This window comes from Saccostrea echinata, unplaced genomic scaffold (genome assembly GCF_033153115.1).
Source record: "Saccostrea echinata isolate AGI-Se365-2 ecotype Australia unplaced genomic scaffold, CSIRO_AGI_Sech_v1 ptg000002l, whole genome shotgun sequence".
Classification (NCBI taxonomy): domain Eukaryota; kingdom Metazoa; phylum Mollusca; class Bivalvia; order Ostreida; family Ostreidae; genus Saccostrea; species Saccostrea echinata.
Genome location: NW_026889751.1, coordinates 21,231,171 through 21,249,634, shown reverse-complemented (window position 1 = coordinate 21,249,634; position 18,464 = coordinate 21,231,171). Strand labels below are relative to the sequence as shown.

Sequence of the window (18,464 nt, the reverse complement as noted above, 5' to 3'; positions counted from 1 at the left end):
ACGTATACATGTATAGGTGGGGATACGATTTTTCTTGGGATGAAGTACATTGGATGAAGTATATTTTATCTTTATTTCTTTTCAATAACGGCAAGACTACAAATTATTGAATTGATATGCAAGCATACCCTATAGATTTAAACGGACTTGATTTCAATTTATTTTTTTTTAACTAATTAAAATCTATGTGTTTTATGGAATGGGATAAAAGATTTACATATAGCTACATGTAAATATAGGAAAATCTTTCAAAATATTCAGAAAAGAGTATCAAAGATATATTTTTTTTGTATTAATGCACTAAGGGATCGGAGCAGGATCAGGTTTGATCAGACCATGCCCCCCCCCCCCCCCTCCTTTCCTGCTAAGTTAGAATGAGAACCACAATCATGGTTCAAGTGATATAGAAAACTTCAGCTTTTCTATTTGTTAACTTTAAATATTTAATTATCAATACAACTTAAGTATTCTGTATAGATATTTGATTTTGATTTCCGTGATCCTCGAGATATAGAAGTACATGTACGGATAACTTTAGCCCGCTGTTCGTCCTATCATGTCATAGATAGCGTTTTGATCAATCAGAATTTTTAAAACTCCTTTTTCAATTGTAATTTTCTGTAAAATCAAATTTTGTTCATTGTATTTGGTACAATCAACAATACAATAATCATGCTGGTTTTCATCAACGAAATCTCATAATTATTTTAAAGTTGTTCATGTTTTTGGAATTATCTTTCATCTAAAAGTTTATTATTGTTGATTCATTTAATTAAATTTATTCTCATGTGTGTTTATTACATTTTTTTACAATTTAAAATGGATTTAAATGAATTCTGTTGAAATACTATCTTTTTGCATAAAAATTACACAGAAATCCAAATTTATCAGATTCAGAATTTTTTCCCATTTCTAACTATTAGCTGCGGAACTAGAACTAAATTCGTCAACAGATTAGTGGGAGTACGTCTAAATAATAAATTTTGACAGCTTTGGATTGTAGTGATAAATATCTATCAACATGTCGTGGGAAGGATTCAAGAAGCAGTTTAACAAAGCAAACCAGGTATTTTCTGTTTAGTTCGTAATTACTAATGAGTTAGTTTATAAGCCACGGTCTCAGTGTTGTGGACCGGTTTGTATTATTGCAAAATAAAAACTGACTCTATTTCCCCCAAAGTTCGTAAAGAGGAAAATGTAGTAAAAATGCAAGTCAATTCAATACATATTGAAGACATCATACGTTAAATATATATATCTATGATATAACAAAGTCTGATAAGAACAAAGCAATAACAGAAAACTATGTTTTTAAAAATTGTAACGGATAAATATAATAAAACAAAACATTCTCTTAGATATTGATGGTCTGTAAGAATGTGAGAATTTTTAGTGAACTAAGTTATGCTACACACATTCCTTCTTACCAGCAATTCTTTAGATACAAAATGTATCATGTTAAAATCTAAGAGTTATTTACTCTCAAGTCATAATGATGTTTGAAAAGCATGAAAATGCTTAAGTTTTATTCCCTGAGCCCTGAGAACAATATAGATTAAGTAATGTTGACTTCAAATAAATTCTATTTTTTTTTAATTTAGTATATGAGTGAAAAGATTGGTGGTGCTAAAGGAACAGAACTAGATGAAGAATTTATAGAGATGGAAAGGGTAAGTAAACCTGACATCCGAGATGGTCATGGATAATTGTTTATTTAAATGCATAGATAAAAAGTCAAAAATACATATTTGTCAGAAAAACATTCATTAATAAGTGCAATTTACAGGTAATTTATTATAAGCACTGAGTGTTTTTGTTTTTATAGAAAATTGATGTGATGTCAAAGTTGGTGGATGACTTAATTTCAAAAACACAGGAATATCTCCAACCAAATCCAGGTATAACTAATTTCTGTTTACCATTCTGATGTCTCTAACAGAAAAACATGTAGATTTATGCTCTGTTGATATAAAATACATTTGACTCAGTCACAAACTCAATAAACATGACTTTCTGTAAATTTGTAGCTTCCAGAACAAAAATGATGGTTGTAAATAACTTCTCCAAGGTTAGAGGAAACACAAAGAATATTTCCTACCCACAGCCAGAGGGAACTCTTGGGGAACACATGATCCGACATGGCAAGGACTTGGGGGAGGATATGGTGTTTGGTGAGTTTTTTTTATGGGGCATATATAGCCCACATGTTCTATCTATTTATGCTGCCAGGAATACCCTTCCAAATAACTTTGATCTGGTTTATGTTTGGTTTACCTGCTTTACAAAATAGCATAAAATATAAGCCTCTCACACCTCATTGGGAATCCATGCCCTCGTAACTTTCAGATTTTAAGATCATTTTGTTGAAGGTCAAGATCATAATTATTTATTTTCTTATGAACACACCTTTGTGTAGTACATGTACAAAACTTGAAGGTATCTCAACTTACTGTCTTCCTTTCAAGACATTTAGGTCTCTAGCTAAAAGATCCAAGGACAAGAGGTTAAGATCATTGATATAAGCGAAACCATGTTTGTCATTGTCAGTGTACTGTTTAGAACTGGGGGAAGAAATTGGGAAAATTAGTTACGTGTAATTCACAGAATATTGACATTACTTCTGAACATGAACTGTGAGTGGAGAGAAGATGATATTGGACTGCAAAAGACAAGGGGTTGTTCAATATTCCAGGGACTACTTGATATTTAAATTATATTTTATCATGTCTATATTTGTCTGATTTAATCAATTGTGAGTGAGGAAATTTACCCCTTCAGTTTGTGGGGTAAAGTATGTTTCCATGTTAAGCAAATTAGAAAGGGGCTAATAATATAGCCTTAATTTTATGGTATGGATCGAAGGCCTTACTATGATCATAACAATGGAAAATTGAGGCATATCTTTTTGACTGGACATTTATAAGGAAGCAGTATACAGGTATCTTTAAGGTTTGACATAGAATCTTGTCAGAGTAATGTTTTCTGAGAAAAAATTATGCCGACTCCTTGATAATAATTAATATGCAGGTACTAAGTCCCTTAATGTCTCGGAAGTATAAAGTACACTTAAAAAAAGATCACAGCCCTAAAATAGTTGAGTAGTTATTAATAGTTTATATAAAAATTAAAATATATATGCTAAACATAGTGGGGTTATGAATCTAATGTATTTAAGACATTAAAATGAGTGTTCTGTATAGTTGGATTACTCATGATTAAACATATGCTACACTGTCCTATATATTATACATGTAGTGTCTGATGTCAAGTTTACAATATAAACACAATTGTAAGTTAACTGAGATGTGATCTGTGTCAATGTTGACATATAGTCTAGGTAAAATTTGTGCATGGCTGTTTGTAGCACCTGTTAGAATATTATGTAAAATCTACATGATTGTCGGAGATAATGCTTTTGTCTATTTTCTTATGTAACCTTACAGCCATTCACTTAGCAACTAAACTCAATTGCTTTTATAGTCCTAGAAATCTGCACAGATTATCTGCTATAAAGAATGAATGTAACTATTAAAGAATTTAAAAAAAAGAAGGGCCTGAGGCTTATCTTGTTCATGTCATTACAAGTGATATCCCTAGATGGAATGTTTAAATCTCTTTTTTTAGAATATAAATCAGCCAGTGATTTCTAAAGGAAGACGTGCATGACAGAGTGTTATTTTCACAGTGGAAATTTATTGGAATGGAGAGAACCCTTTTTTCTGTAAATGCAGTTTTAACCACAAAAAAAAGAAGAAGATTAATGCCATTTTTTAAAATCATTATCCATCATGTTTATTGTAATTTATTAGTAACCTAACTTTTCAATCATTTTCTCATTTAAATATGTAGGACCCCCCCCCCCCCCCCCCCAACTCCCTTCTTACCCACCCTCCAAAAAAGATTTTGTTGGAAATGTGTAGAATTGTAATTTAGGTATTCAACATAAAAATCTTATCACTATTAAATATTTGGTTAAAAATTATTAATTACCCTTAGTCTAAGTCTTAAGGATGCTTACAGAAAAAGTCCCAGTTTTGAAATGTTCAAGGAAAAACAGTGGTTTTGTCTGACAAATGATTTATGACTTTGATTACATTATCTTCTCACCAAACTTGTGCAACCAGAAACCAGTGTTTTAAGTTGCCAGCAATGATAACATACAATTAGTAACAAGGTCGCTTTGCTCTTTTGTTTTGCCACCGTTAACATAAACAGACTACTCATCTGATGGGATCGTTGTTTGATAGACATCGTGCACAATTTAATATGAAGTTTATAAAATATTCTCACCACATGAGTTAAATATTGTTTGTTGGGAAGTAATTTTTCAAGTACATATCTTTAACAATATAGCACAGGTGTCGGTGATACATAGATTTGCATTGATTGAATATAATTGAAGTGGAACTATCATCTTACAATTGTGCATCTCAAAGTTCACAAATATTTCCTTGAAATTTCGATTGACAAATCTCATATTTTGTTGTACATTTCGAATGACGAATCTCATATTTTGTTGTACACCACATTCATTACGGTTTATATATACGCGCATTAATACACACACAAATTTAGGATTGATGGATATGTTGATGTATATATCCTTCTGAGCTATCCATCTCCCCATAGCTCACTGTGTGTTGATGATAATATGTTTTATGTTTTGGATGTAAATTGACAAACAGTTAATTCATCGAATTATTCTTGCTGTCCCTTGTGACATTAGTTCTCTATGTTTCATTGATCTTTTTTCTGTGGCTCCCTCAGTTTGTAGAGAAGTAAATACATCTGTGATGTTAATTAATGTAAAGCCCGCACGGCTCTCTAAGTGTCCTTGAGTGTATTCTCATCTTCTAGTGATAATTTCCTGTTAAGTTCTTTTTACACTGAGGGGGGAAATAGAAGAAGCAGGAAAAGTTAGTTAGAAATCTTTAATTACCCCATTTCTTTGATTTTTTTGTTCTCTTTTCAAATACTTCAGTTAAAGTGTGGTAACCTGATAAAACAGAAATAAAGCTGTCATGAAAAGAAGTCATGATCTTGGTTATGTTGCTTGACATTTTCATTGCATACACATATTGGTTTTTTTTTTTTTTTGGTCTTTGAGTTGTAGTGTTTATCTGTTCATTTATTTTTTCTCTAGTTTTTTTTAATTTATCTTGGTTGACCATGAATTTTAAACACCATGAGTTAGGAACTACATCATAATCTGGGCAAGTTAATCAATGTGAAGGTCAATGTCAAAGCTGTATATTAGGTGAAGGTTATACGTAGAGGTTAAAAGTCAAATTTTAAGTTGATGACCTTATCAATTACAGTGAACTGAAAACATTAAATGCTGGATATTAAATAAACTATAAACAAAATTAAATTCAAATTATAAAATAGCTTAGCAACTGCATTGTGCACTGCGCCAAGAAATTTAGCAAGAAAGTTTTGTTTTTTTTTTAAATCATTTATGTACATTGGATGGACCTAAAATATTCAACAAAGTTGAAACCTTTATTAAGTCTAATTAATAGCAAATGTTATTATTATAAACTCATTATTCTGATGTGAAAATATGTGTTTTTCCATATACTTTATGTGTGTAAACTGATCTCTTTTTGATGTATGATTTCAGGGGAGTGCCTCACGGAGGCCGGGGAGGTGTTCAAACAAATCGCTGACCACAAGTACGCTCTGGAGGACGAGGTCAAACAGAATTTCCTAGGACCTCTATCAGATCTCCAATCCAAGGACCTTAAGGAGGTCAATGTAGGTCACAATTGTGTGGATTTCTGAAGGGAGAAAATATATCTGAGTAATTAGTAAGGGGGAAAACTCCCTGCTAAGAAAGATAACTCTTCTGTAAAATTGTTGAATCACTGTGTTCTCTTTATATAACACTAGATGAAATTTCGCGCAAGCGCGGGGAATTGAATTTATACCACTACCGACATAAAAAATCCAATAATATATATATATATTGTAGTTTCTACTGACAGCCTACAGGCTTAAAGCAGGAAGAAATACTTTGTTCAAAATCCCGCATGAAGTAGAAGTACATCTCCACCCCCACCCCCTTTGTAAAACTTCAATAACAATTTCATTAATTGACGTTTATTGTGAAACCTGTTATATACTATGTTATTGATATTGTATATACTGTATTATGGATATTGTACTTCAGATACTCTTATTTCATTTCTGTCAAGAAATGCACATTTTACCGAGAAATTGATTTTTTTTTTTTTTGAAAAAATTCACAGGTACTTGGGTCATGTTTTATAAATATGTATGTACTTTATTGATATGTAAAACTGTACCTTACCTTTTTTTTTTTACATATCAATAAGGTACATACATATCTATAATCCAAGACTCAAGTACCTGTGTAAAAATTGGAACGCCCTATGAATACACTGGCAGATTTAGAGGGGGGCCCAGCCCCCCCCCCCCCCCCTTTTGTGTCCAAAATATACATAAAATTTAATAAATCAATTTTTTTTTTTTGGTGTCTGGATCCGCCACTGGAATAGGCCGAGTATTTGATACAAAAGACTGTATTCAGAAAAAAACTGAAATGTATTGATTAAAGCACAAAATTTTACAGCATAATTGTATTTGAATAATTCCGTGTTCATTAATTTTCTCTTTTCGTGTAAGCAGGTTTATTACGAAGTCCAAATTGTACTTTGGGTTCGTTGCCACGATGCTCTCAGTGAGGAATATACAAATTTTACCGATAAATTTATTAGGAAAACCTACTAAATAAATGTAATAGTCTTTCGATATATAAATATATTCACAACTTACAGGGTTATCAGTGATTTACCATTATTTCAATGACCATTGACACAAAAGCTTTTTTATGTTAAAGCAGCTATTTTCTTTTTAACATCGGGCTCGATGCTATATGATGTTCTAGAAGCTTCCGTCAATATTACGATCGGTGAATGACGAAAATAATTTGCACATTTTCCTTTTTTATCAGTTATCACAACTTATTTCTTTTATATCAATTAAATCAAGTTTTGATTGAATAATTCAGTAATGACGTTTAATGAAATAAATAAACGATTGCTTGTTGCCAGTTTCATTAAAAATTGCCAGTAACTTAGATCCGCCAACCGGAAACACCACCGTACTCACGTTTTTGCTATTTCATGGCTGTTTATAGAAAATAAAAGTAGACTTTTAATATAATGTACAATACTTACAATGCAAGTGAAATCTAATTATAGTTTACGGACATCATCTTGTATCGTGTGTATTCTTAGAGGAGTAAGTAAGAACTCGGGTGCACCCGTTTCAGAGTTTATTTGCAAAATTCATCAATTTATAAGTATAGATTTTTATCCTAAATAATGACTTGTTTTGAATTTTGTCTAGTTTAAACAAAAGAGTCATTCTTTCTTTCTTTGGTTGTGGTAGAAGGGGACAGGGAGGGGGTCATTATATTGCATATTGCATATTATATTCACTATATTTCTTCATTGTATTTTGATGAAAAAACAAGATGTTTCTTTGATAAGTTTGAAGTTGAAAGATATATTTGCTGTTTATTTATCTACAGCACCACAGAAAGAAGCTCTCTGGTAGAAGGCTGGATTTTGACTGTAAGAAAAGGAAGAAAGAAAAAGGTAAGTTAATGATTTAAAACCTTTAATAAAGGAAGGGGAATTCATGGGAATATTTCTGGGTTTTTCCTTGAATATAGGAAGATTAGGGATAAAACATTATGGAGATTGGTTTCAGAATAAAATAGATATTGGGAATTGAAATCATTTTTTTTCTTTCCATTTATGCATATTGATTTCATCCAGCTTTATATCATTTCATAGATATATTTTAGACACTTGAAAGTATTGTAGCTAAGTTGAATGGTTTATATTTGAATGATTTTGCTGTGTGGTTTGTTTGTGGTTTGGTAACCTTGGCCTGAGTTTGATTTTTTGTGTTCTTTTCTTTGCAGGAGGTAGGACATCAAATGTTTAAGTATAATTTGTGCTTCAGTGCATGTTGGGGGTTCGTAGCATTTTCATAGATTACCGCGTAGACCCCATTGTTTTTCAGTAAATATACATGTTGTACTGCATGGATTATGCATAACAGTACTCTTGGTACTTTCGTTTATAAGTGTTGATTGTCCACAAAGCTTATGCTATTGCCCCATCCCAGATATGATAGTTCAGCAAAAATGCTTATCACTTTGCTTGTAGTAATTCATTATTTTCAATAAAATTAAATGTAAAATTAACATAATTAAAAATAAGGTTTGATTGGAATATTCTTAATCAGAACAGGTATTGCTACTTGGTAGTGTTGACGTAGAATAGCTTACATTTATACATAATTAAAGAGTTTTTCTTCAATCTGCAAGGTTCTGCGAAATTTCCCATGGAGGGAAAAAAATGTAGGACTGTAGTATGAGATCGCAATAGTTGTAATAACAAAATGTATATTATGCTATATGGAAATATTTATATGCCAGTTAGCTAATCTTAGAGAGCTCTATAATATATATTATGTCATAAATAAGAGGAAAAATAAACCGTAACAAACGTAATCTTTATCCATACTACATATTACTTGCATGCATTTTATTTTAGTGGGTACTTGAATCAGGAAGAAAATGAAAAAGCAATTTGTTTAACTACACAGGAATATTTATGAAGTATTATGTAGCACATATTATATATATATATATATATATATATATATATATATATATATATATATATATATATATATATATATATATATATATATATATATATATATATAAACACTGTATCAGTAATTTGTATTATATATTATGATAGCAGATATGTGACCATATACATGATCCATAGATGAAATAACTAGGCATACTGTTAATGCACAGGATTTTAACAAAATTATTTAATTATTTGTGAATTGCATCTAATTATCTAAAAACCCTTATGACAAATGCTAAGCAATGTTGGGTATCTTTTCAGCAATTTCATTACTGCAGACCTGTTTACTCTTACGATTTCGCCATATTTTGTACGGATTTTCAGTCCAAAATACGTCTCACGTTTTGCTATAACGAAAATACGGAAATCCGTTCATATGGATTTTAGCAATTAGTTTTCGTTATCTGTCTCAGTTTGACGCTTTTTAATTGCTAAAAAAGAGAAAAATTTCAAACATTCAAGTTGCCAAAACGCGGTGGTTTAAAAAAATGACAGAAATAACTCAACAGAAAGCAGGGTATGATGTTTTGCTTTGTTATTAAACCATGTTTTGGTAATCAGAAATGTAGTTGTTTTCTAGTAATATATGTACAGTCGATGAAAAGTGAAATCTTACGGGCAAATGCCAAATCTCACTGACAAATCTAATAAAAAATACTGAGAGACAACAATTTGGGTAAAACAGGTCTGTTACTGTTGAATATAGGAATAATATTTGAAAAAACAGCATTTTCTTTGATTTTAGAATCTTTCATGAGCTAGTTGAAAGCTTCTTGGGGGAGATTTCTTAAAAAAATTGTCTCCATGTGCAGTGCCTCTACATTATTTTGATTTATGTTTTATTTGTGTCATTTTATTTAATCCTGCAGTAATGTTGTTTTTTTTTTTTCAAATACTTTATTATTAAATAAATGCAATTTTTTTGTGAAATATATGAATTCTTGCTTTAAAAATATTTTTTTTCAATTTTGGCAGTCATTTGTCAATTTTGGAGTAATTATGTCTCTGAACGCAATGTAACTAGAACAGGATTTAAAATAGTAGTAAATTTCAACATGAATTATATGATATTATAATGTTAAAGACCTGGAGACACTTTTAAGTACTTATATTTATCTTGTATTTTTTTTTACCAGCTCACATTCCAATTAGCAACTTTGGTTATGTATGGTACTTGAAAATCTTGGTTGCACTAAAGTGTTGTTTTCTTTGAGCGTTAAAAAAAAATAATAATGGAACATGTATTTGTAAGCTTGTTCTTGGTAAATTGTAAATTTCAATAGAAAATCACCAACTCATAATAGGATTGGCATATGTTATCATGCAAGAAGTATATAAACAGATAATGTGTCATTGTTATGAAATTCCGCATAATGATGTTCAGTGCTAGTTTAAAAGCACTGGGGGATTAAGGAAACAAGGCATATGGTGTTTATTTATATATGGAGAAGGAAATTTTAGTAAAGCACGAGGAAATAGAATACCATGTGAAAATTCTTGTTTTATCATGCAACATGATCCATGCTAGGACATCGTAAATGCATTTTAATCATGACTCTTGACACATCACTTGAATGTTTGTGACATCATCAGATGATACATCAGGATATTCAAACCACGACATTTAAAGTTACATGCCGACACATTTTGTAATATACACACATGTAGATGTTGACATCAATAATGTGAGGTAGACCATATTTAGTGTGACCTAATTACACAATACCTGAACTGATTATGTCACCTTTGACCTGATTATGCTATATTTGGCACTGTAGAGGCTGGCGGAAAAACTGCAGGTATACTATGACATTTATGTATACACTGGGCTAGCTCTGGCTTTAGTTCTTTTGTCCTGCATGGGGAAACATTGTCCTGGTGTTAACCATTTCACCTGAGCTAAAATCTCAGGTGAGCTTTTCTGGTTAAATTTGTCTGGTGTCATTTTGCATGTATAATACCTGTTATGTAAAAGAGTTGTTCAATATTTGAGCTGGATTATATTAATTATTAGAAGAATCTATTTAAAAATTAGGTCTGTGGAGCTAAGATAGGAGCAGATAAGGGATTTATAAGAATAATAAGTGAATAGGAAAAAATGTAATTATTTCATCTTTCAGATCTTTTTTATGCTGAAATTTGTAAAATTCTTCTCATTTTTTTGAGTTCTAGACAGCGCAGGAGAGTGATGTGGCCAAGTGGTCTCTTATTTTGTACATGTACATCTAATTTCCTCCTCTGCATGTGCAATAGAAATCGTGTGGTCTCTGATTCGGTCTGGTCAGAACCATCACTCCAGCCAAAGTCAGTTCATTGTGGGACCTTATTTTCATTATTGTGCTTGAGTTAATTTAATTTAAAAAAAAAGGAAAAAGAAAAGTGGATGAAAGAACATTTCAGTTGACCATTATTTCAGACCCCTGCATGTTGCCCCTGTATTTAGTTGGCCAGAGAAGTATCAATGTTATGTGATATACTTGGTGATATTATACAGTGCATTTTGATAAGAAATTTGATAATGTCAAATTTAGAATGCTTGCATGCTACATATTGTATACCATATTTTCAGTTGTTTTTTTTTTTTTTACTTTAAGTGGTGGTGCATGTTTTAAAATATCATTGGCATGAACTTGGTGGTTTGGTGAAAATAGAAAAAAAAATTATTGCATTCTAACAGATCTTAAGACCTAATTTTCCATGCTGAGTAAGCTTGTTGTGGGATCAGTTTTGTATACTGTTTCAAAAGACTGACAGGGCATAATATTAATTAACAATTGAATCAGATATGCTTTCTAGCAGCTTACTGATGTATTTCACCCAAATTTCTATATATATATAACCCTGTATGTAGCATCAATGTTATGAGAAGAGAATTGAGACTTAAAAATATAAATTGGGCATATTCAAGATGAAAATTAATGGATCAAATTTTATTTGTTGAAAACTAAATTTATGGTTGGCTTGTCTGTTAATAAAATGTATTCTGGAATTTGGCTTGACATATTACCATTGAAAGGTAATTTTTATTTCAGGCTAGACAGTGTGTGCTATTGGCTTTTAACAGTGTGAAATATCTGCTTGAAGCTCTCTATCAAACTTGGCAATATTAGTACTGGTTAAATTGTTCTTTATTTGTTTCAAAATTGAGTTGTCGTTGGCTTTTCTTTAGGGTCCAATGTGTCAGATGAAGAAATTCGAGTGGCAGAGGAAAAGTTTGAAGAATCCAAGGAACTTGCAGAAAAAGCTATGCAAAACTTACTGGAAAATGAAGTAAATATTTGTTTTATTGATAATCAGAAAGATTTTTTTACTGAATAAGAGAGTTTTTGTAAAAATATGGCTGAGTATAAGGGTTTTAAGAAAAAGGTTGGCAAGAAAGGATAGAGAGGGTGAATTAGGGGGGAAAATGGGATAGAGTAAAATTGAGAAACATGAGTCTGATTAAAAGGGTGAGAAATTGGGAGGATCTAAAGAGAGATAAAAACTGTATAATATACATGTACATGTGATGTGTGTTCATCAATAAAAATTTGTTTCAAGTCTTATTGACGTCTAATAATTATGAAAAAAAAAAACCCATGCAAAGTAAACTTTTTTTTGATTGCAAGTAGCTGCCGATTAAGAAAATATTTCCTAATTTATTTTACTCAGATGAATATAAATTAATTATAATTTAAAATAAATAATAACAAGAACATTAATTTTGTATAGTGAAAGAAGCACTTTTTTGCCAGCATTTAGAAAACATGTACATAAAATAAATCTGCAGTGGTACCGATTCTTGAATTTCACTCTACAGTGTATATACATGTATATATTATAAAAACAAAAATAATTTATCAAATACCACAATATATGAAAAACTTTTTAAACACAATAAATCATGTTTAGTCACTGCTTAATAAGAACACTTTTTTTTTCAATTCTGAAAATGGATTTCACATGTTCCTAGTACATACATTGTACAATAAATATATTTGTTAAGGGTAATAATACTTGTAACTGATAGCATTTCTCTGTGGATCAAATGTTTCTCAAGACAATGTACATATAAGTGTTTTGTATTTAAAGGTTGTTTTCTATTTAAGGTGGAGCAGATTGCTCAGCTTCAGTCCTTCATCGAGGCTCAAAGGGAGTACCATAAACAGGCGGCATCACTCCTTGATGATTTACTGGACACCATAGAGCAAAAGTAAGGTTCTATAGACAGAATTACATCTCTAGTAGAGCAGCTACTAATTCATATAAAACAAACCAGAATCATTATAAACTGCATGAAATTAAATGAAAATTGTTTGGGTTATTCTTAATGGATTTTATCTTTATTTCTTTAAAATAAAAATTAAAGTACACAAAAAAATTTTATTTTTAAAATTTTTATTTCAGACGCAGTGATGCTTTATCAAGACCAAAGAAAGAGTACGTACCAAAGTCATCCAGCCGAATTTCAACCGCTTCAAACCACATGTATGACACTGCTGACAGCTACAATTTTAACAACACTCCCCCTGCTAGTGCACGTAAGTGTGAAATGGATCATAGAAATCCACTAGCTTCTTACTAGTACTAGTATGGCATTGTTTGTATAAACCGTTACTCCAGCAGGTAAGTTTATAAAGGTTAAAAGAAATTGATATGCCCCAACAGTAAGAATCTAGTAGTAGCTTTTGTCAAGAGTGACAATATAACTTGGACCTGCACTCGGCTGTTTGTCTTCAAGGTGAGGTCATATTTAAAATTTGTTCAGACCCACTTGGCTAGAGAAAGACCCACTTGCAGTGTTTGAAATAACTGTGCGCCTGACCGCCCGAGACGCAAATTTTGCAGTGGGCGAACAAATTTGCATGTATTGATGCCCGGTTGGACCTTAAAATTTTTGATAATTAAAATTCATATATTTGATAAATCTCTTTCATATCAACTAATACTATCGGTAGCAAAGTGTAACAAGACAAGAGGAAGAATTCATTAGTCTATATATTTTGGTTTGAAGTTATGGTGACCTGGTTCCAGTCACATAATCGTTTAAAACAAATTTATAAAAGACAATTATTTTCTCGGGTGAGTAGATCTTTGGCAGGGCTGACAACTTTTACTAGCAGTCAGCTCTGCATGTCTGGCTAATTTTGCAGTGAGTTTCAAACACTGTCCACTTAGCTAGAGAAAGATTCTGTACATAGCCAGTCATAGTCTGTACAAGCAACATCCAAAGCAATATTACTGATATGTATCCCAAGATGCAATATCTTTTTTAAAGTGTGGTCAATGTAGGATATACACACTAACTTCAGAATTTAAATGTTCCAGTGAATGTAGTATCTGAGGATGAGTATCCACCCATAATGATGACATCTTTGCAGTGTACATGTAAGTGGTTGTAAGACTACCCACTTGGGAACTGGCCTGCTCTATCACACAATCTGTGAAATGAAGCATGCAAAGCTTAGCTTATTGCATGAATATCCATACATTTTTAACAAAAATAGAGTTTACATAGTTGAGATTGGAAGGAGGCTCATCTATTCACCAATCCAGAAAATGAGGTCACAGCATCAGAAACGTGATTGGTAGCATGCATCCCAGGATGCAACATTTACACTAGATATGCATCCCAGGATGCAACATTTACACTTGACTGAATTGTACTTCCACCTGATCTTTAATCCAGGAAATATAGGTCACATGCAGTATTCTATGCATGACCTGATATACTGTAAGTCGTTTTAATTCCACGATGTTAAAATTTCACGATTTCTCAAAAAGTACCAATCGCGTTGGTTTTAATTTCACGCTCAAAGAAATTGATTAAAATTTTGTATAAGCATTTAAATGTTTTTATAAACTAATGATAGCATTCACAATGGATTTAATTTCTCGGAAAAATGATGAATCACGAACATATTGAAATTGAAACCATCATGATTATTTGCCAATCTACAGTATACCAGTACATCCCAAATTGAAATAATTATGTAAAGTTGGTCCACTAGGACTTCTAGTTATTTGTTAATGGACCTGGTCCAAACATCTTTCTGATCACTCATCCAAAAATATAGGTCATTTGCAGCATCTGAAGCATGATGATTCAATGCACCTTTATTTTTTCTATCTATGTAAGTCTTGACCATCAATCTTTGATAAGAATAATCCTGCTAAGAGATGTTAACATGTTCAGTCAGCCAGAAAATCGGTTGCTTTCAGAATCTGAAACCTTCTTGCTCGTTTGCAACTTATGCCTCACTATTTCAAATCAGTGCAAAATTCTTAAAACCTAAATTTAACTAAAAGCTTGTTTAATAAACTTTCATCAAGAAACATCTTTATGGGCTCCTTTGGAAGCCCAGGAGCAGAGATCAAAATTCCTAAATCTTATTGTTCATATCTACATTTACATGACACGCCAAGTCACATACTATAAGAGAAACTTGAGCAACAAAGTTAATTTTTGAACGATACTTTTTAGGCCTCTGGGATTCTTGGGTTCAAAAAGAAAATTTCAGAAAGTAATACATGTAGCACTAGCACATCTAGTAGTGATCTACATAACCAGGCTAATCTTACACAATAAGAATTTTTGGGGTACCTCTTAAAATTGTAAAAAGGAGAAGCAATAAGTTTTACAGATGAAGGGGGATAAGTATCCTCATACTCTCTTCAGAAAGGGCAAGAATCAATATTTGTGTACATCCACATTTCTCAGTAGAATGTTTTCTTATTTGTCTGTATGATGGTGAATGGAAGCATTCTAAAGGTTAAAGTAAAAATTTTATTACATAACATAAAAGATGCCTTTGTGTAGTAGATGACTAGCAACATGTGATTAAAGTTGAACATGGGAAGTCAGGAAGCAACGTTAGTGATTATGAAAGTTTGGGAGAGAAGCATTGTTATATGAACAAAGAGGGATAACTACTGATATTCTCTACAAAATGGACAGGTTATAAGGGATGGCAATTACAGTCTATTTAAAGTTTCATTCTTGTGAATTAATCAGACTTAGCTGAAGTTGGCACTCATAAAGACAATGCATATGTACTAATTTTCAAGGTCAAAACTCATTACTAATCTTACTCATTTTCTATTTTGTGTAAGTAACACTATGAAATACTTTGTACATGTACATGCAAGCTCACCAAAGATAGATTTGATTATCCAGTAGTATTTTTGAACATTGACATAGTAACAAAAATCATACTATACTATTGAAGTACATGTACATGTACCCAGTAATTCATTCTGTTTATTCAGTGACAAATAACTGTGCAAGTAAACATACATGTATGTGAAATTTTCTTAATACAGAATAAAATTGTTTTCAGCCAAGAAAGAGCCATGTGCAAAAGCTCTGTATGACTTCGAGCCAGAGAATGAGGGAGAACTAGGCTTTGTCGAGGGAGACATGATCAAGCTCATCTCACAGATCGATGAAAATTGGTATGAGGGCTCTCTGCATGGCCGAACCGGTTTCTTCCCAGTGAATTATGTGGAGGTTGTTGAAGATCTTCCTCATTGAGCTATTCCAAAATACACCACTAGACAGACATGTGGGGCGGGGTATTGGGAGGTACCTGTCGTGTACACAAAGGGTTTCATTAGCCGATTCTCAGTAGTTCAGTTCTGTTTAGCTTGCTGCCATTTCCCTGACAAATGCCTTTTTGAAACATTCTGTGTAAGACACAGTAAGGTTTATGGTGATTGTTTTGAAAGTTTGAAAAACCAAACAAAACTCTGATTTGTCTATTGATACTGTGTGCTCAGGGCATTTTTAAATGGTTTGTGTAGAATCTTTCTTGTTGTGGTATACCTGTCCTGTATGAGATTATCTGTTCCACTTGTTTTCAGTCTCTCCAACTTTTCCTTGTTTATTTTGGTGCTTGTTAGAGATTAATAGATAATAGAAATGGATTCATTTTTAAGCATTCTGTCAGTTAGTTCTCATTTTCACCTTTTTTGTCTTGCCAGTTTTAACTATTGTGTGGGTTATGTCCCCTTGTATGTCCTAAAAACCTTCACCATATGCACTCAAACTTAGAAAGTTTGCACTGTAGCAATATAGGTACGTTGTACAATAATCAAGTACATGTAATTTATTAACTGTAAATCACATTTCATATAACTTTATTTTTATTAGAAGTTGTAGCATTATTAGAAACAAATTTCAGATATCCACTGTATGATGTAATTTAAGTTTACCGTTGATGAGAACTTCATGTTGGAGTGAAATTATGCATAAATAAAGTTCTTGTGAAGAAAATGTAATTAAGTGAACACGTATTCCTTGTTAGAATATGACAATTAATTCTTTTTTGCATGCATGAACATGACACTATATGGTTATTAATTTCTTGTTTTGATACATGGTATCAGACAATGTGTAGTTATATGTGTGGGCAGCTGTTATAGAAGGCTCAATTCTAGTTAATGCTTGTTATATTGTGGTATTTTACTTTCAATGTGAACCAAAGAGAAGTAAAAATTCCTCACTTCTGAATTGGAAGAAAGCTTTTTTCTTTTTTTTAAAAAAAAAAAAAACCTTCTAAACTACCTAGTCATGAAACCAAAAAACAGTTTTCGAATTGTTGGATTTATATCACACACCAGAACACCAACAAAATTTTTGTCAGCTTTTGAATCCACCCCCACTAAAAAAAAATCGTGATGATTGTCCACAAAACCCTGTAGAAGTTTATTGATATTTTAAAAGATGAAACCCATTTTTTTTCCCCATGAATTTCAGATGGCTACCATCTTTTTTAATTCTTGATGATTTAACAATGTCTTTGTACACCCTGTTACACTTACACAGAAATACAGTATGCAATATGTATATTCTGTAGACATTGATCTGCATCGGATAAAATCTTTCCCTCTTTTCTAAAGTTCTGCTGGTCAGAATGTGTTGTACTTTCTTTATTGTATAAACTTGTATAAAAATAGAATTCATTATCTTAAAAAAATATTATTAAAATCATTGTTTGCTTCATATTTTTTCTGGTTATAATTATGTTAAGAAAAAAATATCATTTGATTTTTTTTTTCATGTCAGGTTTGATTATTGTCAGCTTTCAGTTCTTTAAAGTGCTTACTGCTTGTTCCCATTTTATTTGTCAATTTTTCAGAATAAGGTTGAAAATAAAAATGAGTTTTGGTAGCTTTGATATGCTTGCATTTTAATTGTTTATAATGATTTCCTTAAATGAGTTCACTATCAAATTTTTACACACTTTTCAAGATTTGTTTGTACGTGCACACCCCCCCCCCCCCCTTCCATACCCTAAAAACTATCCATTGATTTGTGTTAGTGTATAATGAGTACGTCTGCCTCTGTATGTTGCAATTTAAACAAAATTGAAAAAAATTAAAGTATATTCCAGTATCTTATGTGTATTGATTAGAATGAAATTAACAGGAAAGCTGAAAATTAAAATATCTTTGAAGGGTGAAATTGGAAAATATTAGTGAAAATGTCTTATAAAAAGTATGTCTATAATAAATACCTGTTATATGCGGTAAATTTGAGCCATACTAAATATGATTTAATATATAGTCTCTTTTTAAATGTAAATAAGATATTTAGTAAATTTGGATTCATGTTTGTGTGTATCGTTTTAATATACCTATTCTTTTACACAGTGTTATGAAGTTAATTAGATTTTTTCTGTTGTTACACAGACCTGTTTTGATTGGATTCGGTGTGAATGAATTGGTATGTGAATAATGTTAATAAATAAAAGTATCGTTATAGATATACATGTATAAAAA

The 18,464-nt window shown here is 31.6% G+C and overlaps 1 protein-coding gene across 3 annotated transcripts; it reads left to right on the top strand.

Annotated features, from left to right (window-relative positions):
• The first annotated feature begins 921 nt into the window (after positions 1–921).
• LOC133174271 (endophilin-A3-like) lies at positions 922–18,464 on the top strand. Of its 3 annotated transcripts, XM_061309359.1 has the most exons (11): positions 922–1,066; positions 1,602–1,670; positions 1,826–1,898; positions 2,028–2,171; positions 5,624–5,757; positions 7,559–7,626; positions 10,479–10,501; positions 11,872–11,972; positions 12,791–12,894; positions 13,089–13,222; positions 16,022–18,464. In XM_061309359.1, the coding sequence occupies exons 1-11, from the start codon at positions 1,022–1,024 to the stop codon at positions 16,213–16,215; spliced, it is 1,089 nt and encodes a 362-aa protein (XP_061165343.1). In that variant the 5' UTR covers positions 922–1,021; the 3' UTR covers positions 16,216–18,464. The 3 variants fall into 3 exon arrangements, with proteins under 3 accessions (XP_061165343.1, XP_061165356.1, XP_061165349.1); XM_061309372.1 differs by lacking the exon at positions 10,479–10,501 and having other exon boundaries at positions 7,559–7,625; XM_061309365.1 differs by lacking the exon at positions 10,479–10,501 and having other exon boundaries at positions 7,559–7,625; positions 11,851–11,972.

Bases quoted from the DNA above. Each gene is read 5' to 3' on its own strand.
- LOC133174271 (XM_061309359.1), top strand. From the start codon at position 1,022: ATGTCGTGGGAAGGATTCAAGAAGCAGTTTAACAAAGCAAACCAG. The intron at 5,758-7,558 runs GTAGGTCACAAT...ATTTATCTACAG, and splicing joins AGGACCTTAAGGAGGTCAAT to CACCACAGAAAGAAGCTCTC. The intron at 13,223-16,021 runs GTAAGTGTGAAA...AATTGTTTTCAG, and splicing joins CACTCCCCCTGCTAGTGCAC to CCAAGAAAGAGCCATGTGCA.